Source organism: Salvelinus fontinalis, chromosome 38 (assembly GCF_029448725.1).
Source record: "Salvelinus fontinalis isolate EN_2023a chromosome 38, ASM2944872v1, whole genome shotgun sequence".
NCBI classification, from domain to species: domain Eukaryota; kingdom Metazoa; phylum Chordata; class Actinopteri; order Salmoniformes; family Salmonidae; genus Salvelinus; species Salvelinus fontinalis.
This window is the reverse complement of record NC_074702.1, coordinates 12,020,051-12,041,693: the sequence shown is the minus strand read 5'-3', so window position 1 is coordinate 12,041,693 and position 21,643 is coordinate 12,020,051. Positions and strand designations below refer to the sequence as shown.

Here is a 21,643-nt window from a genome sequence, read left to right as displayed (position 1 = left end):
TAAAAACAAATAAGTATTTTTATACAATATATCCCTATTATTCCATATATAATACCTGTGTGGAGACAAATGGTGTTTATAAATTAAGGACCATGACAAGAAAACCTGCCGATGAAAAGCAGAAAGTGTCACTGGAATTTTGTCAATATTATGATTGCAAAACAACATGAAGTTAAGGCCACCAAAAGTAGAGAAGTCATGATGAGGAATAACATTCCAGATAGAAGTGGGTCTTCTTAGGAATTGTTTTATCCAATTGATCTTAAAAGTATTATTTAAGGTAGTAAAGTCCAGAAAATGCAGTCCCACATTCTCATATTTCTCCAAAGAAAGTTGAAAAGCGTCTGGTCTATCTCCTTGCTTATTTTACTTTCAAGATATAAAGATAGAGCGCCATATGTTAGTCTAGAGATACCTTCAGCCTTGGTTATTAGGACTACCTTTTAAAGATAAGTCCCTCTGTATCCATTGATTTAGCTTCTTCTGGGTATTTTTAATAAGAGGGTTCAAATGTAGTAAGCCTCTAGACTTCTGATCCTTTGTAATGGTTATGCCTAAATATGTAAGTTCTTCTTTTACTGGAATACCATACTATGAAGGTGTCACACAATCTTTGACAGCTATGAGTTCAGTTTTATTAATGTTAAGATATAGACCAAACGCTTTGGAAAAGGATTGTATCACATTGATCGATATGGGAATTTGGTTAGCGTCTTTCAGAAAAAGTGTAGTAATCATCAGCCAGCTGGCTTATAATAATTTCTTTACCAGCTATGGAAATACATTGTACAGGACTATTATTTAAAGAATTTGCAAGAAGTTGGGTGATTAATAAAAACAGGTAATTGGGGAGATAGGACAACCTTGCCTAATTCCTCTCTTTAACTCAAATTTAGGTGAGGTGCCATATTTCAATTTGATAGAGCTGTCCCCAAAGCCAAGTCTCTCAAGGGAGTGGAAGAGAAACTGATGCTCTACTGTGTCAAATGCTTTATAAAAATCTCAAAATAATATGAAGCTATCCTCAGTTATTAGGTTTGAGTAGTCAAGTATGTCTAATACTAGTCTGACATTGTTAGAAATATGTCTGTTCCTCATGAAGCCAGACTGTGTTTCATCAATGATTGCATCCAGGACTTCTTTAATTATTTTTTGCAAGTAGTATGGCTAATATCTTATAGTCATTATTAAGAAGACAAATTGGACGCCAGTTATCAATGAGCAGCACTTCTTTTTTAGGCTTAGGTATCAGTGTTATTAACCCCTGACTCATTGTAGGAGGGAGAACATTGTTTTGAATACTCTCTAAAAAGACTATAAATAGGAAGGGAACTACTTGTTCAAAAAATAATTTGTACTTCCGAGTTCCCAGTTGTTTTGAACGCTGCATGATACGCTGATCTCGCGACAGATCTGTGGCAAGGAAGTTGTCATTTGTAGTAATTTCCTAGGACGGAACCACTGCAACAACAGTGCAGAGGAGAAGAGTAAGAGGCGCTCCAAACAACATTCTAGGCGTCCTATGTCATTGTTTACTCCGTGAAAGGAGTTTTATTTTTGCATGCATTAGATGAGCCCCACCCCCCTGAGAAAACTCAGTGCGATTTAAGTAATAGAAGCGATAAACACTAAGAACGAAGATCCACGTTGCAGTGGCCTAGTAACAGCAAATCAAGCACCACGCTGAGTGTTAGCTATGGAGGATGTCTCCGCTGTAACGATCAAATACGAGGGAGGAGATGAACAGGAGTCGGAAGATGTCAGTGAACATTTAACCAAGAAGACCGAAAACAGCGCCCACAAGTCTGCCAAAGATGACAGTACCGATAGTAAGGGACCCCATCCTTTCACAACCATCTCAACACAGCTAACCTTAACTAATGCTACAACATGCTCAAATCCATGTTTGCTAGTTAGCTAATTAGCGTTAGCTAACTATTCTAACATAATCATATCCTAGCTAAGGTTATTGTTCGGTAGCCATTGACCAGAAAATCAATTTGTCCCATTTTATCTTGTTCACATTTTTAGCTAGCAAAGTAATGTAGCTAACTTAACTAATGGTGACTAGGAAGCTGTGCGTGTAACGTTAGTCAGTAACGTTGCTAGATAGCAATGGTAAATAGTCGATCATCGGAATGACATTAGTACCGTTATAGTTAAACGTCTACTCATTGATCTTACGGTTTCTTCAATGTTACGTGAAATCAAATAGGCTGTCATATTGTGATAAATAAAACTGGGGCATATTTATTACGCCTATTATGTTGCAACATGTTCCTTAAGTGGAAGCGAACGAAACGGGGACCTAACTCAATTTGTCCAGTTGGAACTCGTTTTAGTAGCAAAATGAAACGTTTGGCTAATGATTACGCCCCTGGACTAGCGTGATCACCTCCCCAATGTTTTTGGAACTTCCCCGTAGGCCAGAGCCATGTAATTGTCCCCCACGATTAAATATTGGGTAGCTGCTGCTAAAATGGCGACCGAAGTGTGGGTGTATGGAAAGTGAATCAGCTAATTGGGAAGATACTGTATGTTGCAACTCAAGACCGTTTTGCGTTGTTGAGTGGGCTACAGGAAGAGTCGATAAGCCGGCGACCAGTGCACCTGTGTTGTATGGACATCGCTGACGACCTGATACCTGACCGTGATACTCAGGAAGCGTCCTACTGGATATCATGGTCCTGTCGCCATGGGTAGCTAACGTGCACCCCACAATAATTAACTAATATTGATAACCATCTAGATGTCACCATGATGCCAGCAGCATACCACCCTGCATACCACCACTGCTGGCTTGCTTCTGAAGCTAAGCAGGGTTGGTCCTGGATGGGAGACCAGATGCTGCTGGAAGTGGTGTTGGAGGGCCAGTAGGAGGCACTCTTTCCTCTGGTCTAAAAAAATATCCCAATGCCCCAGGGCAGTGATTGGGGACACTGCCCTGTGTAGGGTGCCGTCTTTCGGATGGGACGTTAAACGGGTGTCCTGACTCTATGAGGTCATTAAAGATCCCATGGCACTTATCGTAAGAGTAGGGGTGTTAACCCCGGTGTCCTGGCTAAATTCCCAATCTGGCCCTCAAACCATCATGGTCACCTAATAATCCCCAATTTACAATTGGCTCATTCATCCCCCTCCTCTCCCCTGTAACTATTCCCCAGGTCGTTGCTGCAAATGAGAACGTGTTCTCAGTCAACTTACCTGGTAAAATAACGGTAAAATAAAAAAAAATAACAAAAATGATGCATGCACATACAGTATACTCAATGGGGAGGACATGAATGGCAGCAACACAGGGACACAGTGCCCGTCGCTCCCTTTTGATAAGCGCTGTCTTGCGAGGGCATGGTAAGTAGCTTCCTAGTATCAGGGTGACGGTCACAGTAAGCACACGCATACAACGCATGAAGAAACAGTACACCCGTCATCGCTACTTTTAATAAAAAAATAGACAATTGTCAGTTTTAGAACTGAAACTGTACAATTTGTGTAAAACAGCGAAATGAGACTCATACTAATCCTCTGTCTTCAAAACAGAAGTACTCACGGTATGGTAGCTCAATCAATGCATGGTAGTTGCGTGGTAAGAAACGGAAGGGAATAAACACCGCTCAATCCAAACGTTTAACCTATACTGCCCTACCAAGCAAATAGGCACTAACTTCTCATTTGTTTGAAAAATGAGGTAATGTAATTTTTGCTACGTTAAGAACATGCTTAATCATGTGGACAAGTATCCTGCCTCTATTGTGTTTTGGAGAAAATGGGGGTCATGTTAGCAGTAACTGTATAAAGTTACTGTGAAACCAAGGTAAAGAAAAGCCATTCCTCTCAGTTCCACGCTATGAGCAGTTACTGCCTTTTTGCTTGGTAGGGCAGTATAGCAGAGTGCTTTCGACACACCCACTCCTTTCCACACGCCCACTACTTTCCTTTCGGCACACCCACTCCTTTCCACACGCCCACTACTTTGCCCACTACTTTCCTTTCGGCACACCCACTCGCCCATACTCGCTATATTGAGCTATGTCTACCCACCTCTCAATTGGAGGGGGGGAACTATGGATATGTCTGTTTGTACGTATGTTAGTCACACACGATATTGTGGTAACTTGGGTGAATGATGCATCTTTCCATAGACCTGACATTTACACAATTACAATGATTGGCCCAAGGGTGGCACTATAGTAATCAGCTGAAATTCCAAACGTTGAACAAGCATATGTCCTGTCAAGTTTGAGCAATTGTCACCAATTGGCCCAAGTGCTGCATCATTCGTGAGGGACGACATGTTTACTGTTTTAGAGTAACACCTCTTAAAGGGCTCTGTCATAGACTATTTATCATATAAGCAAAACAGAAGGTCTGAGTTTATTTTCCCAGGAGCTGAATAGGTGAATCTTTGATCATTTTATTCAATATCTTTGGGTGAGATTCTCATATTTGAGACATGATGAAATGTTTGATATAGGTAACTTTATGGGGTCTCTATAGAGTAGACCTACATTTGGCTCCATTCACCTCAAGGGAAATCATAGGATCCCAATTCTTTCTCTGTCCACAGGTCAGTAGTGAATAGGATAACTTGACTGATCTGAAAAGCGTGATGAACATTTAGGTTAAATCAAACTTTCCCAGTACAGAAGTTAGTTTGAAATCATTTTTAAATTAGGCTGCTTCAAACATTGAACAATTACATTTCAAAAGTATATTATCCACAATGAGTTGACTCTCCATCGTTAGGGTGATATGCACTTTAGCAAAGATGTTCATAATTAAGTAAAATGTATTTCTGTCAAAATATACATGCATCCAAACAAGTTGTATCCATTGCAAAAATGTTATCTTGATGATATGTATCATTGTAATAAAATATGCTAAAGTCTTGTTTCTTTTTGACAGTAATGGAATTTTGGATGATGGTCACCTTTATAATCGTTTAAACTTTTTTAAGACAAACATTTTCTCCTCCACTCCTGAGTTGTGCTGCTGCAGGAAGGGGGTGTTGCCTAGGCAACTCAAGACTTGATTGCTTCAACACCTTGCTTATTCTGCAAGGAGCAACAAAGTTTCATTACGTTGTAACTAGTCAATGTTACCGCTGAAATGGACTCCACAGCATAAATGCCCAGCTGTACTGTCTTCAGTCAGCTGTTCTTTCCACACCCAAAAAATTAAACGGCTATGACGATTATTACAATTTTCATGACTGTCTTTATCCATATTAATTGCTTACACGATTATACGCTAATTGTGCAAGCCCTAAATGTACATGGAGGCACTTAGTCATTATCTGACATAAATATTCATTTGTGTTATTGTTTGGTTTTCTTTTCTCTTTTCTTTGGCAACAGGAGTCGCCCTGACCTCCCATTTTCCCCTTTCTATTTTTAGGGGATGGGCTTTTCCGCTGTCTGGATTGTGGAGAAGCCTTTGGGGAGGAGGCGGCCTACCAGGAGCATCAACATGAGCACACCCATGATGGCCCAATAATCTGCCTGGACTCTGACTCCCAGTTGGATGGCTTGCTTGTTTCAGAGAGTGGGGGTCAACGTACACTATGTTGTGCTCTTTGTGGGCGCAAATTTGCAGACTCAAGGGGTTTTTACTCACACCAGGTCAAACACCGTAATGAAGCCCTCAAGCAGTCAACTCCTGCTTTGCAATCAACTCCTGTGGCCCAGTCAACAGCTGGGCCCCAGTCAACTCCTGATCAGAGCTTGGGGGTGGCTAAGCAGTATGTCTATGAATGTGAAGACTGTGGTAAATCCTATACTTCGATGGGCTCTTTCATCAGTCATACACGCTCACACAAGCAAGCTTCCAAATCAGTTTTCCATGAGCTGGCACACCTGAAAAAGAAGTCCTTTGAGTGTCAAACTTGTGGTCGCTGTTACTCCCGTTCATCAGCTCTTGATGCTCACCGCCGTTGTCATGAGGTCAAACTAATCCCAAAGTCCCGCAAAAGGGATGCAGAGAAGCAACCACCCGCAGAGGAGCCTGCCAGTGCAACAGAGGACAGTAACAAAGCTTCTGAACAGGTAGATGGGGCACAGGAAAATCTGTTTGGGTGTTCATGTGGCAAAACATTTCGTGCCCAGTCTGGCCTGAAAACACACCAACGATTTAGCCATAATGACAAATGTTCTCCTGAAAAGCTTAAGAGAAAACCCAAAAAATTTGACTGCAGTGAGTGTGAGAAGACCTTCAGTTCTTACGCCGGCATGCTCTGCCATCAACGCTATCATATGAAACGAGGTGGTAGTAGTGACAAAAGGTTTCCATGTGAGGAGTGTGGCAAAGTCTTCACAACGCTCACATTCTACTACAAGCACCAGCGTTTGGCTCATACTGAAGAGACTCCAGCAAAGTCTTTCCTTCATCAGGTTTGCCAGCTCCAGAAGAAAGCGTTTGAGTGTCAGGAGTGTGGGCTCCGGTTTTCCAGGGCCTCGGCTCTCCAGTCCCATCGGCTTTGCCACAATGTTGTTTTTGGACGGACTGAGAAAGAATCCCAGACACAAACATCCCCACTACCTCAACATAAGCTATTACTGGATAACAAGACAGAAACTGAAACATTTGCTTTAGCGGCCATTGTCTACCCACAGGACACCTCTCAGACCCTTGTGACCGAGAGAGACTCCTGTTTCTGTGAAACAGATGGGGATGCAGAAGCTGATGGAACTGATGATGTCAATGTAGAGGTGATCAGTATAAGTGCCTCAGATGGCTCTGTAAGGGATGAAGAAGAGTCACTACAAGAACTCAACCCTGATCTTGAATTACTGTGTGAATCAGACCAGGATGGAAAAGAGGAGATGGATGCTGTGTTGTGTCCAACGGAGTACATCTCTAGTACACTTAAGTCTAAACCAGAGATTGATCTGAAAATTTTACAAATTGACTTTCCGCCATTTGCAGGTGAAGGAGCTCAAACGGAGAAGGTTCATGGACAAGACCCACCTAAAAGATTTAACTGTCCTGAGTGTTACCGCTGGTTTACCAGTGCTGCATCTTTGCGCTCTCACAAACTGTGGCACAGAGTAGATGGCAAAAAACTATGGAATCCTGAAAAGGATATTTTCAAGTGCGATGTTTGTGGGTTTGCCACTACACATCGGAAAACGTACCACAATCACATGCGAAAACACGATGGCCGAAAACCCCACAAGAGTGTATTGTACCAGCTTGCCGGACTACAGAAGAATAGCTTCAAATGTGAGGTGTGTGGAAAGTGTTTCTCACGCATGTCTGCTCTACACTCTCATCAGCAACAGCATCCAAAAAGCAAAGCTCATCCCTGTCCAGATTGTGAGAAGACTTACTCTAATGCCAGTGGTTTGTACAACCACCGCAAAAGCTGGCACGCTCAAACCCCCACCCAAGATGAAGTATCAGACACTAAAAGTGAAGTGTTTAATCCAAAGAAGACTTTATTAGGCCCAAAGGTTTATTATTGCGAGCGATGTGGGAAGGGCTTCTGGTCATTGGGTGCTTACACTCACCACAAGCAGAATCAAGCTCAGTGTGCACATTTGAAGGAGAAGAATGAGCCAACAGTGTCTTCACATTCTGTCAATGACCCTCCACGTGTTCGTGGTAAAGTTGCCTGCCCTGTATGCAGAAAGAAATTTCGTCACCAAGGCATTATGAAATCTCATATGAGGAAGCACGAGAATGGGAATCATAGATGTGAACTTTGTAGCAAGTCTTTTCGCATGTTCTCAAGCCTCCTCAGGCACCAGGTTGTACATAATGCTCAAATCCTCCCACCACCTATCAAGTCTTTTCAACATCAGGTAGAACAAGTGAAGAAGAACGCATACAGCTGCCCTGATTGTGGAAAACTGTTTTCACGAGCCAAGGCACTTAAATTCCACATGAAGAGCCATGGTTATGAGACCGACTACTCTGCCTCATCGCCTAAATCTGCTCTTGAGCTAGAGGGGCTGAAGTGTTCAACATGCCTTTCCCATTTCAGCAACAAATCCTCATTGCACACCCACCGAAAACAGTGTGGCAAGATAAAGACGGTCAGTAAAAGCCACAAGGAGGATATTGTCCAACATGACACAGTTCCTAAAGCGAAGAAGCTCAAATGTCCCTCCTGCCCTTCTCTTTTCAACAATTTACTGTCATTGCAGTATCATCGAAAAGAATGTGGCAAGCCGAGGGCAGTTGCAGGCTTTGATGTCAAAGTGAAAGGAGGTTTAGAAAAGGTCACAAAGTGCATTGTCAAAGACCTTGTGAAAACAACTCCGTCAAACAACTCGGGCACTGAGAAAATTACTACATCTGTTACTGAGAAGGAACGTGGTGAACAAACGGACACCAATGAGTCCCTAACCTTGAAGAAAGCTGCCACAATCGACACAACTGATCTGAAATATAAATGTAAAGAGTGTGAGAGAAGCTTTGCTGTTGTAGGAGCACTGAATTTCCATAAAAGGATTCATGTTCTGGGTCACAAGTCTAAAGTAAAACCGAAGCTGAAATTTCAAGTGGCCGCAATCCCTGAAAAACCCAAGCAACCCAAAAAGGCAGAGCAAACAACTAAAGGCCAATTCTGTTGTCCAGAATGCGGAAGACGCTTTATCTCCAATGCAGCCCTTGGCACTCACAGACGATGGCACACAGATAAGAAGTTTGCTGGTTCACTGATAAAAGATAACAATATAAATTCTGTTGGGCACAAGTCAGTGGATGAGGGACCTTTTCAGTGCAACAAGTGTGGAAAGGGCTTCTTTTACCTGTGTGTTCTCCGCCGACACCAGTTGTATTACCCGCCATGTCAGACCAAAGGCGAACCAGAGCCCCCAGCTGACACCAGCATGGAAGGCAACCGCAAACCCTCACACGCTGAATTTGCATGTCCAGAATGTAACAAAACTTTTGTCAAGGGCTCAATTTTAGCAGCTCACTATGAAAGTGAGCATAACAAACCCATTGAGTCTGCAGATCTTCAGGGGGAACAGTCCTTGACCATGTCCATTGAAGAGGTCCCGGAGCAGCCTGCCACATCACACAGCAAGTCTGAAGCCATTCCATTAAAGAAGCCAAAGCTTAAATTAAATCTTCACCATTGTCCTCATTGTGATATGAGCTTCTTGAAGGTTCGAGGCTTGCGTGCCCACAAATGGCAGGCCCACTCCCAGGGCAAGAAGGTTAAGAGCAAGGGCACTTTGGCTGAGAACAGGGACTCTGTTGCCATTAACACCTTGGCTACCAAGGGAAATGAACTGGCTAATGAGAGTAAGGACTTAGTTACAGAAAACAAAGGCACTGTTGTCAAAACCGAACACTATGTTACAAAGAGTAAGAATGCTGTTGGCAGAAGGAGGAAGAAAGGTCGACCAGGTTTCAAATCCATCCCTTGCATTGACTGTGGGAAGAGATACAGTTCTTCTGGGGCACTCTATAATCACAAGAAGATCTGTGGAGTGCTCAAGCAGGAAGTTAATCCAGGAATGGCAGAAGTAGTGGAAGAGGAACCCTCACCACCAACCCCCCTTTATGAGCAGACAATCAAATGCCTCTTCAAGTGTGACAAGTGTGGCAAAGCTTTCCCAACTGAAGAGCAACTAGGAACCCACAAGGACTTGGCAAAGAGCCGACCTCACTCTTGTGCCCTGTGCTGCCGTGGATATTGGACTGAGACTCAGTTGCAACAGCACCTGGCCTGGCACGACGAGGTCCGCCGGCGACTACCAACAGAGCTTCGTTACAGACTCAGTGCTTCTGTAAGCACAGGGCCCGCTAAACTCAATGTCCCTCTGACTGATTTGAAAGCGAAGTCATCCCTCAAGCCACCACCTACACCCCCCTCCCGGCCACAGAATAGCCACAAGTGTCAGCACTGTGGGAAAGCATTTCTATCTCCAGGTGCTCTGCATAAACACGAGGCTCAACACGACAGTGATGGCTCCTACCGTTGCTCCCTTTGTCCCCGGACCTTCAGTGAGATTCGGGACCTCATTGATCATCACCAGGAATGTATGGGTGATGACAAAGGGCAGAGAGATCCCTACACTGCTGTCTCCTCAAGAGACACTGATGGCCTTACTTGCATTGAATGTGGAATGCGTTTCAGTCGAGAGTTGGAGTTGCACCAGCACTACATTGAACATGCTCGTGGAGCATATTAGATTAACAATGGAACTAATACAAGTCAGGCGATATTAGAAGTGGAATTTGACTTTTTCATGCACTTATGCACCTCCTTATACTTCAGTTCAATTTCCAAGGTGGACATTTTTTTCTCCAGGGTATTTTTCAAGGACTAAGTGTCTAAGAGACTTGCTACATTTTACTATTCTAATTATATCTATAGAATGCTGTTAACATTATTGCAAATATATCCACTAAGTGCTTCTTTTAGCTCTTGACACCGTAATTTTATCTTTCTCAGGCTTTATTTCACACTGGATCTGTACATAAATGTAAAAATGTCTAAAGAAAAACTCCTTTTATCAGTTCCACTGATTTGAAATGTGTCCTCTTGGTGTAGTTATAGAGAAAGATAACGTTCACTAACTGCGGTTTCATTTAGAAAATGGTGCTGTTTCTCCATGCCGAGAAATGATTACATCCTGTAAAGTACAGCGATTTGTCTGTCAAGGTAGGCACTCATTTAAGTTTGTTTTGCTTGACTTAGTATGCAAGGGGAGAACGTGAGTCACCCACTTTCAGTAACATGCACTTAACTTTCTTTTGAGAAATTAATCAAGTTCTGTCATTAACCTGTCTATATAAGATGGATGTTTATAGTATTATTAGTACCTATTTCTGGCTGTTTTCTTTTACTAATTATTACCAAACTAACATTGTATCATTTAATAATTAGAAAATTGAATGTTTTCCTGGATTTCACTACCAAAGTTCCCAAATACTAACAGTTCATTGTGTTACTTTCTTGTGTTGTGAAAACGTTTATCTATCGTAATGAGTTTGATTTAAAAAAACTGGTTTAGCATTTGTTCAAGGAGTTGATATTTTCCTTGTTCGATTAAATGAAACGTTCAAGTTTTTAGGCTATTGCTAATCTTTTGAAGTCATTACCTTTGATCACTAATTTCAATGTAACCTTTTCCTTGTACCTTTAAACTACTACTGGTGTCTTAATGCAGACATGAAGAGTTTTAGTAAATGGTTAAAACTGTAGTTAAGTTTCCTGTGTTTTTCATTGTGTGGACTGAGTTACTGGTTTTAACGGACCTTTAAACTTGACTCAATAGATTCTAGTGGGCTTCCAGTCATGACGCGCCATGTTTACCGTTGGTCGGAAATGGTTGAGAAACATTACTACAATATAGATTATAAAACGCTTTCAAACTTAAAGCTGCAATATGTACAGTGCATTCGGAAAGTATTCAGACCCCTTGACTTTTTCCACATTTTGTTACGTTAGGCTTATTCTAAAATTGATTAAATCGTTTTTCCTCTCATTAATTTACACTACCGCACAATGACAACGCAAAAACAGGTTTTTAGAAAGTTTAGCAAATGTAGAAAAAAATATTTAAAAACTATCACATAAGTATTCAGACCCTTTACTCAGTACTTTGTTGAACACCTTTGACAGCGATTACAGCCTCAAGGTTTCTTGGGTATGACGCTACAAGCTTGGCATACCTGTATTTGGGGAGTTTCTATCATTTTTCTCTGCAGATCCTCTCAAGCACTGTCAGGTTAAATGGGGAGTGTTGCTGCACAGCTATTTTCAGGTTTCTCCAGAGATGTTTGATCGGGCTCTGGCTGGGCCACTCAAGGACATTGAAAGACTTGTCCCAAAGCCACTCTTGCGTTGTCTTTGCTGTGTACTTAGGGTCGCTGTCCTGTTGGAAGGTGAACCTTCGACTCAGTCTGAGGTCCTGAGCGCTCTGGTGCAGGTTTTCATCAAGGCTCTCTCTGTACTTTGCTTCGTTCATCTTTCCCTCGATCCTGACGTGTCTCACAGTCCCAGCCGCTGAAAAACATCCCCACAGCCTGATGCTGCCACCACCATGCTTCACCATAGGGATGGTGCCAGGTTTCCTCCAGACATGTAGCTTTGCATTCAGGCCAAGGAGTTCAATCTTGGTTTCATCAGACCAGAGAATCTTGTTTCTCATGGTCTGAGAGCCTTTAAGTGCCCTTTGGCAAACTCCAAGCAGGCTGTCATGTACCTTTTTACTGAGGCGTGGCTTCCATCTAGCCACTCTACCATAAAGGCCTGATTGGTGGAGGGCTGCAGAGATGGTTGACCTTCTGGAAGGTTCTCCCATCTCCACAGAGCAACTCTGGAGCTCTGTCAGAGTGACCATTGGGTTCTTGGTCACCTTCTCCCCTGATTGCTCAGTTTGGCCAGGCGGTCAGCTCTAGGAAGAGTCTTGGTGGTTCATAACTTATTCCATTTAAGAAATGTGTTATTGGGGACCTTCAAACTGCAAAAAAATGTTGTACCCTTCCCCAGATCTGTGCCTCAACACAAGCCTGTCTCCGAGCTCTACAGAAAATTCCTTTGACCTCTTCCTGTTTTTTGTTCTGACATGCACTGTCAACTGTGGGACCTTACATAGACAGGTGTGTGTGCCTTTCCAAATGATGTCCAATCAATTGAATTTACCACAGGTGGACTCAAGGATTATCATTGGAAACAGAATGCACCTGAGCTCAATTTCAAGTCTCATAGCAAAGACACTGAATACTTATGTAAAGGTATTTCTTTCTTTTTTTTTTAAATCAATTTGCATACACTTCTAAAAACCTGTCTTTGCTTTGCCATTATTGGGTTGTGTGTATAGACTGATTAAATACTTTTTAGAATAAGGCTGTAATGTAACAAAATGTGGAAAAGGGGAAGGGGTCTGAATACTTTCGGAATGCACTAACTTTTTGGGCGACCTGACCAAATTCCCACAGGTGTGTGTTATAGAATTGTCATTGAAAGCCCATCTAAAAAGTGGTAGATACGTTTTGTGTTTGCTATTTCTATGCTTCCCGTTCTTAAGTTTAGTTTTTGTCTTTGACTTTCGGTTTTGTACACCAACTGAAAATACAGTATTTTTGGTTATGGCAAAGATATTTCACAGCAGTTTAGATGTGACAGTGATAATCTACACTAAACTTGCTTGTTTTGTCACAAACTGACATTAGTTGAACTAGTTTAGCAGCCAGGAAATGGCAGAGGGATTTCTGCATAGTGCAGATCTTTTTAATTGTTTCACACTTTCAAATGATAACCTATGCAGTATTAGGTACACTTATTTTATACAGTTACAAAAGTAATGGTACAGTCATTTTGGGGGGGGGGGGGGGTAATCCTGAATGAATCATAAATTTATGAGTGAGAAAGTTAGTCTCGCATATCACACGGCTGTGATTGGGAGTTCCATAGGGCGGCGCACAATTGGCCCAGCATCGTCCGGGTTTGGCAGGGGTAGGCCGTATTTGTTCTTAACTGACTTTCCTAGTTAAAGGTTAAATAAAAATGAAATACCCCCCAAGACATGCTAACCTCTCACCATTACAGTAACAGGGGAGGTTAGAATTTCTGTGGGGGGGGGGGGGGGGGGCATGATATTTGTGCTTCCAACTTTCTCATACATATTTATTCACATTTCATTCAGGATTATCTGTAATCATGGTAGAATCCACATTAATGTACAAGTGTTTAGAAACATTCTTATTTACAGTAAAAGTGAGTCCAAAATGACATGATACATTATTTACCATTTAATTTCTATTGGGCACAGAATTATCTGAAACACAACCAAAACAAACAGCAAATGCATCCAACAAATGTGTAGTCACAAGCTTGATGTAGTCATTGCATGAAAGTGTTTCACTTTTTAATACACCTACAGTACTAGTCAAAAGTTTGGACACCTACTCATTCAAGGGTTTTTCTTAAATTTTTTCTATTTTCTACATTGTAGAGTAATAGTGAAGACAAACTATGAAATAACACATGGAATCATGTACTAAGTAAAAACGTGTAAACAAATCCAAATATTTTATTTTTGAGATTCTTCAAAGTAGCTACCATTTGTCTTGACAGCTTTGCACACTCTTTGCATTCTCTTTGCAGTCTTGCAGGAAATCCCACATTATGAGCACTTGTTGGCTGCTTTTCCTTCACTCTGCGGTCCAACTCATCCCAAATCATCTCAATTGGGTTGAGGTCAGGTGATTATGGAGGCCAGGTCATCTGATGCAGCACTCCATCACTCTCCTTCTTGGTAAAATAGCCCTTTCACAGCCTGGAGGTGTGTTGGGTCATTGTCCTGTTGAAAAACAAATGACAGTCCCACTAAGCGCAAACCAGATGGGATGGTGTATCGCTGCAGAATTCTGTGGTAGCCATACTGGTTAAGTGTGCCTTGAATTCTAAATAAATCACTGACAGTCTCACCAGCAAAGCACCATCTCACCACCACCTCCATGCTTCATGGTGGGAACCACACATGCAGAGATCATTCGTTCACCTACTCCGCGTCTCATAAATATACAGCGGTTGGAACCAAAAATCTCATATTTGGACTCATCAGACCAAAGGACAGATTTCCACTGGTCTAATGTCTATTGTTTGTGTTTCTTGGCCCAAGCAAGTCTCTTCTTCTTATTGGTGTCCTTTAGTAGTGGTTTCTTTGCAGCAATTCGACCATGAAGGCCTGATTTCACGCAGTCTCCTCTGAACAGTTGATGTTGAGATGTGTCTTTTACTTGAACTCTGAAGCATTTATTTGTGCTGCAATTTCTGAGGCTGGTAGCTAATGAATTTATCCTCTGCAGCAGAGGTAAGTCTGGGTCTTCCTTTCCTGTGGCGTTCCTCATGAGAGCCAGTATCATCATAGCGCTTGGTGGTTTTTGCAACTGCACTTTAAGAAACTTTCACATTTCTTAATGTTCTGCCTTGACTGATAAAGCAATTATGGACTGTCATTCCTCTTTGCTTATTTGAGCTGGTCTTGCCATAATATGGACTTGGTATTTTACTAAATAGAGCTATCTTCTGTATACCGCCACTACCTTGTCACCACACAACTGATTGGCTCAAACGCATTAAGAAGGAAAGAAATTCCACAAATTCGCTTTTAACAAGGCACACCTGTTAATTGAAACGCATTCCAGGTGACTACCTTATGAAGCTGGTTGAGAGAATGCCAAGTGTGCAAAGCTGTCATCAAGGCAAAGGGTGGCGACTTTGAAGAATCTAAAATGGAAAACATTTTTATTTGATTAACACTTTTTTGTGGGTTACTACATGATTCCATGTGTGTTATTTCATAGTTTTGATGTCTTCAATATTAGTCTACAAAATAGTAAAAATAAAGAAAAACCCTTGAATGAGTAGGTGTGTCCAAACCTTTGACTTGTACTGTATGTGTCCCTATACTTTTGGTCCCCCCATTTTAGGGTACCATGTACAAAGTGGTGTAATTTCTAAACGGTTCACCTGATATGGATGAAAATACCCTCAAATTAAAGCAGTCTGCACTTTAACCTCAGGCATTGCACACTACATCAAATCCAATTTTATTGGTCACATACACATAGATTTGGCAGATGTTATTGCCGGTGTAGTGAAATGCTTGTGGACACCTGCTTGTCGAACATCTCATACCAAAACCATGGGTATCAATATGGGGTTGGTCCCCCCCCCCCCCCTCTTTGCTGCCATAACAGCCTCCACTCTTCTGGGAAGGCTTCACACTAGATGTTGGAACATTGCAGCGGGGACTTGCTTCCATTCAGCCACGAGCATTAGTGAGGTCGGGCACTGATGTTGGGCGATTAGGCCTGGCTCGCAGTCAGCGTTCTAATTCATCCCATAGGTATAAGATGGGGTTAAGGTCAAGGCTCTGTGCAGGCCAGTCAAGTTCTTCCACACTGATCTTGACAAACATTTCTGTATGGACCTTGCTTTGTACACAGGGGAATTGTCATGCTGAAACAGGAAAGGGCCTTCCCCAAACTGTTGCCACAAAGTTGGAAACACAGAATTCTCTAGAATGTCAATGTGTGCTGTAACGTTAAGAGTTATCTTCATTGGAACTAAGGGGCCAAGCCTGAACCATGAAAAACTGCCTCAGACCATTATTCCACCTCCACCAAACTTTACAGTTGGCACTATGCATTGGGGCACGTAGCAATCTCCTGGTATTCACCAAGCCCAGATTCGTCTGTCGGACTGCCAGATGGTGAAGCGTGATTCATCACTCTAGAGAACTCGTTTCCACTGCTCCAGAGTCCGAGGCGAGCTTTACACCACTCCAGCTGACGCTTGGCATTCCATATGGTGATCGTAGGCTTGTGTGCGGCTGCTCGGCCATGGAAACCTATTTCATGAAGCTCCCAGCGAACAGTTAGGCTGACGTTGCTTTTAGAAGCAGTTTGGAACTCGGTAGTGAGTTTTTCAACCGAAGACAGATGATTTTTATGCGCTTCAGCACCCGGCGGTCCCGTTCTGTGATTTTGTTTGGCCTAGCACTTCGCGGCTGAGCCGTTGTTGCTCCTAGCTGTTTCCACTTCACAATAACAGCACTTAGTTGACCAGGGCAGAAATTTGACGAACTGACTTGTTGGAAAGGTGGCATCCTATGACGGTGCCACGTTGAAAGTCACTGAGCTCCTGTAAGGCTATTCTTCTGCCAATGTTTGTCTTCTCTATGGAGATGGCATGGCTGTGTGCTCAATTGTATACACCTGTCTGCAACGGGTGTGGCTGAAATAGCCAAATCCACTAATTTTGAAAAGGTGTCGACATGCACTACTTTCTTTATATGTATCATTTAAAATCCGAAGTGCTGGAGTGGAGAACCAAAACAACGCGTCACACTTCCAATACTTTTGTAGCTCACTCTATATGTTAGGGGTGGCAGTGGTGTGTGTTTGTATTATGTGATCAGCCTTGTAGTGTATTCTAATTATGTATGTATCCAATCATGTCAGTTATTAATGAGCCTAAATATAGAACATTTTGAGGTGACAAGGAGTCTGATTGAGCGTATTGATCCTAGCAGTGGAGAGAACTACATAACTAAGTTTGAGTTTTCTGGTGCACTTAAAGTTGCAATATGTAACTTATTGGGAAACCTGACCAAAATCACATAGAAATCTGAGTTAAAGATCTGAAATTCTCATTGAAAGTCTGAGGCGGTAGATCTGTTCTGTGTGCTATTTCTATGCTTCCCGTTCTTAGCTTTGTTTTTCCGTCTTTTACTTTAGGTTTTGTGTACCAGCTTCAAACAGCTGAAAGTACAATATTTTTGGTTATTGAAAAGGTATTTCACAGTGGTTTATGTTACAATGATTCTCTACACTATACATTGCTTATTTTGCCACAAACTGAAATTAGGCAAACTATTAGAATTTTAGCAAACAGGAAATTTGCACCTTTTTAAAACACTATATGGTTGTGCTGTGTCTGCTAAAATTTGTCAATAGTTGTAAACATCTTGGTTGTGAAAAATATGCCCCTTCATCCCAAATTCCAAGGTGATGCTATTGATAGTTTGGCAATTCAATCTGAGATAGTATATCTTCACAAAATGATTGAAACAAGTTCAAGTAAATTGTTGAAAGCTTAACAAAATTACAGGCATGTCATGGTACTATATTGTCTGAATTTATGCTCCCTGTCTCTCCTCCACAGTGAAACTAGCCAGTATGAGGTGTCAGGACTGTGGACAGCAGTTCACTCGCTGGGAGGCCTTCAAGACTCACCTGCGCAAGCATGTCATGGAGGAGGCGATGGCAGAGGAGGAGGAACGAAGACAGGGCATTAAGAGATCTCTGGAGATGAACGGGAGCAATGGCAATGTGGAGTCGGCAGCACCTGAGAAAAAGAAGAAAAATAATGACGACGGTGATTACGAAGAGAACAGTGATGTAGACGTGGAAGGTGATGAAGAAGACGATGAAGAGTTCTTCGACAGTTCCTGGCAGGTCAGACCATCAGAGATCGTCACAGTTCGTCCGCGCGTCGCCATGCTGTCTGAGGAGGAGAAGCCAGTCTTCAGCGGCTCCCACAAGGTCTACGCATGCTCCATCTGTGGGAAGGTCTACTCCTACCTCGAGTCGTTTAGAAATCACCAGAAGATGCATGAAAAAGAAGAAAAAAAACAACCCACAGAGAACAAGTGCCCGGACTGTGGGAAGGTCTTTGCTCGCCCATCCCTTCTGTTGACTCACTTGAAAGTGCACAGGCCTCCCGTGCCGATGGAACCCTCCACTCTGAAGTGCGATCAGTGTGTAAAAAACTTCAATTCCCTGCAGACGTATTTGATCCACATGGACCTGCACAAGCAGAAGCCCTTCTGGTGCCTGGCCTGTGCTAAGGGCTTTAGGGATGAGCTCTCTCTGGACAAACACCTGCAGGGCCACAACCTGAGGCGCCACAAGTGTGACCTCTGTGAAAAGTCTTTCCGCGTGCCCGCTGAGCTCCGCTACCACTACAATACTCACACCGGCGCCAAGCCCTACAAATGCACGCTCTGCAAGAAGAACTTCTCCCAGCTGGGCAACCTCATCACGCATCGGAAGAAGCACGTAGGGGTCTACGTTGGGGCCAGCAAGACCCCACTGGGACCCAGGAACCACCTGTTTGCTGGGAGGAGAAGGGTGACAGAGATGAAGAGGCTGGTGTTCACAGGGATGGGTAGCACAGAGGAGGCGGAGGTGATAGATATGCTTCAAGAACATCAAGAGGAGCAGGAGGAGGAAGAAGAGGAAGATATTGAGGTGGGTGAGGAGGAATCTGGATCAGAAGAGTCGGGGTCTGAGTCTAGTTCTGAAGATTCTGGCGCTGAGGAATCGTCTAAATCAGATTCATCGGACTCTTCTGGATCTGATTCCTCTGACGACTCTGATTCCTCTGGATCGGGAGTGGAGGAGCAAGAGGGGAAAGAAGAGACTGCATTGGAAGCACATGTGGCAGAGCAACAGAAAAGACATAAGGAATGGGAGTGTTTTGAATGTGGTGAAGGGTTTGATCAAGAGTCAGCGTTGCACCTGCACTATATGAAACACGCCAGTGGGGAGCTGCCAGTACAATGACGGCCCAGTACATGGTGAGATTAGCTGTGAAATTATTGGTGAGTTGGGCACTGTTCAATGTATTTCTACTACTTCAGAGTTGAGTCACTGCTGAGCCCTTGAATTGGAGAACACTGAAGAAAATTCCAAATGATCCCGAAAATTGTTGATCCCCAGTGTGACTTATTTTTGTCCTTTTTTCTGCCATTTTTCTTTTTCTGGACCCAAGTTTAAATGTTTTGAAGTGTGGGTTGAATGGGTGAATTTAGTTGTATGAGTTGAAGGCCATGAGGAAGTTAGCTTTTTTTCTTGCTACTTTGTCTTTACATTTAGATAGTTTCTCACTAATCCAAATGTTTTTGTGCCTTTTTGGTAAGAAAGAGGTGTATTGCCAATTTTTGTAGAGTCAGATTTCCAGAATTTCATTTCTTCAACTGTGCTTATCTATACATAATATTGATAGAAGACGAGGCAGATTGGCGTTAGTTTTTCACACCCATTTTCAGTCCGAGAGGTCTTAATTTTTGTATTTACATCGACCATATAGAAAATTATAATGTGATAAAACTGTGATTAGATTTAGTGTTGCCGGGTTCACTAAAATGTAATATAAAAACAACTTGCTTTCTTTCTTTCCCTCTTCAATTTGATTCAATCATGTCTATTTCTATCATGTTTTTCATTATGAAATCTAGCTGTCTTTTGAAGTAAACTTGGGTTTTTCATTTGTCAGTAATGGGAAGACATTGTCTGAACATGACTCATTTGCAGAGATGAGAAATTATTTCATATATGGGTGTGTGTGTAATAAATAAATATACAGTAGGGAGAACAAGTATTTGATACACTGCCGATTTTGCATGTTTTCCTACTTACAAAGCATGTTGAGGTCTGTAATTTTTTATCATAGGTACACTTCAACTGTGAGAGACGGAATCTAAAACAAAAATCCAAAAAATCACATTATGATTAAGTAATTAATTTGCATTTTATTGCATGACATAAGTATTTGATACATCAGAAAAGCAGAACTTAATATTTGGTACAGAAACCTTTGTTTGCAATTACAGAGATCATACGTTTCCTGTAGTTCTTGACCAGGTTTGCACACACTGCAGCAGGGATTTTGGCCCACTCCTCCATACAGACCTTCTCCAGATCCTTCAGGTTTCGGGGCTGTCGCTGGGCAATACAGGCTTTCAGCTCCCTCCAAAGATTTTCTATTGGGTTCAGGTCTGGAGACTGGCTAGGCCACTCCAGGACCTTGAGATGTTTCTTACGGAGCCACTCCTTAGTTGCCCTGGCTGTGTGTTTCGGGTCGTTGTCATGCTGGAAGACCCAGCCACGACTCATCTTCAATTCTCTTACTGAGGGAAGGAGGTTGTTGGCCAAGATCTCGCGATACATGTCCCCATCCATCCTCCCCTCAATACGGTGCAGTCGTCCTATCCTCTTTGCAGAAAAGCATCCCCAAAGAATGATGTTTCCACCTCCATGCTTCACGGTTGGGATGGTGTTCTTGGGGTTGTACTCATCCTTCTTCTTCCTCCAAACACGGCGAGTGGAGTTTAGACCAAAAAGCTCTATTTTTGTCTCATCAGACCACATGACCTTCTCCCATTCCTCCTCTGGATCATCCAGATGGTCATTGGCAAACTTCAGACGAGCCTGGAGATGCGCTGGCTTGAGCAGGGGGACCTTGCGTGCGCTGCAGGATTTTAATCCATGACGGCGTAGTGTGTTACTAATGGTTTTCTTTGAGACTGTGGTCCCAGCTCTCTTCAGGTCATTGACCAGGTCCTGCCGTGTAGTTCTGGGCTGATCCCTCACCTTCCTCATGATCATTGATGCCCCACGAGGTGAGATCTTGCATGGAGCCCCAGACCGAGGGTGATTGACCGTCATCTTGAACTTCTTCCATTTTCTAATAATTGCGCCAACAATTGTTGCCTTCTCACCAAGCTGCTTGCCTATTGTCCTGTAGCCCATCCCAGCATTGTGCAGGTCTACAATTTTATCCCTGATGTCCTTACACAGCTCTCTGGTCTTGGTCATTGTGGAGAGGTTGGAGTCTGTTTGATTGAGTGTGTGGACAGGTGTCTTTTATAGAGGTAACGAGTTCAAACAGGTGCAGTTAATACAGGTAATGAGTGGAGAACAGGAGGGCTTCTTAAAGAAAAACTAAAAGGTCTGTTAGAGACGGAATTCTTACTGGTTGGTAGGTGATCAAATACTTATGTCATGCAATAAAATGCAAATGAATTACTTAAAAATCATACAATGTGATTTTCTGGATTTTTGTTTTAGATTCCGTCTCTCACTGTTGAAGTGTACCTATGATAAAAATTACAGACCTCTACATGGTTTGTAAGTAGGAAAACCTGCAAAATAGGCAGTGTATCAAATACTTGTTCTCCCCACTATATATATAGATATGTATATATATATAGTACCAGTCAAAAGTTTTGACATCTAGAATAATAGTGACAACATCAAAACTATGAAATGACACATATGGAATCATGTAGTAACCAGAAAAGTGTTAAACCAATCAAAATATATTTGAGATTGTTCAAAATAGCCACCCTTTGCCTTGACAGATTTGCACACTCTTGTTATTCTT

The 21,643-nt window shown here is 42.4% G+C and overlaps 1 protein-coding gene across 2 annotated transcripts; it reads left to right on the top strand.

Moving 5' to 3' along the window:
* The first annotated feature begins 1,424 nt into the window (after nt 1-1,424).
* On the top strand, nt 1,425-21,189 carry LOC129837078 (zinc finger protein 91-like). 2 transcript variants are annotated; one of them, XM_055902987.1, is made up of 2 exons: nt 1,425-1,829; nt 17,639-21,189. In XM_055902987.1, exons 1-2 carry the CDS (start codon nt 1,697-1,699, stop codon nt 19,039-19,041), a joined length of 1,536 nt encoding a protein of 511 aa, XP_055758962.1. In that variant the 5' UTR covers nt 1,425-1,696; the 3' UTR covers nt 19,042-21,189. The 2 variants fall into 2 exon arrangements, with proteins under 2 accessions (XP_055758962.1, XP_055758961.1); XM_055902986.1 differs by lacking the exon at nt 17,639-21,189 and adding an exon at nt 5,398-11,163 and having other exon boundaries at nt 1,429-1,829.
* The last annotated feature ends 454 nt before the right edge of the window (nt 21,190-21,643 follow it).

What these genes read in the sequence shown, in the direction of transcription:
- LOC129837078 (XM_055902986.1), top strand. Translation starts at nt 1,697, where the DNA reads ATGGAGGATGTCTCCGCTGTAACGATCAAATACGAGGGAGGAGATGAA. An exon ending in CAAAGATGACAGTACCGATA is followed by an intron (nt 1,830 to 5,397) that starts GTAAGGGACCCC and finishes TTCTATTTTTAG; the next exon opens with GGGATGGGCTTTTCCGCTGT.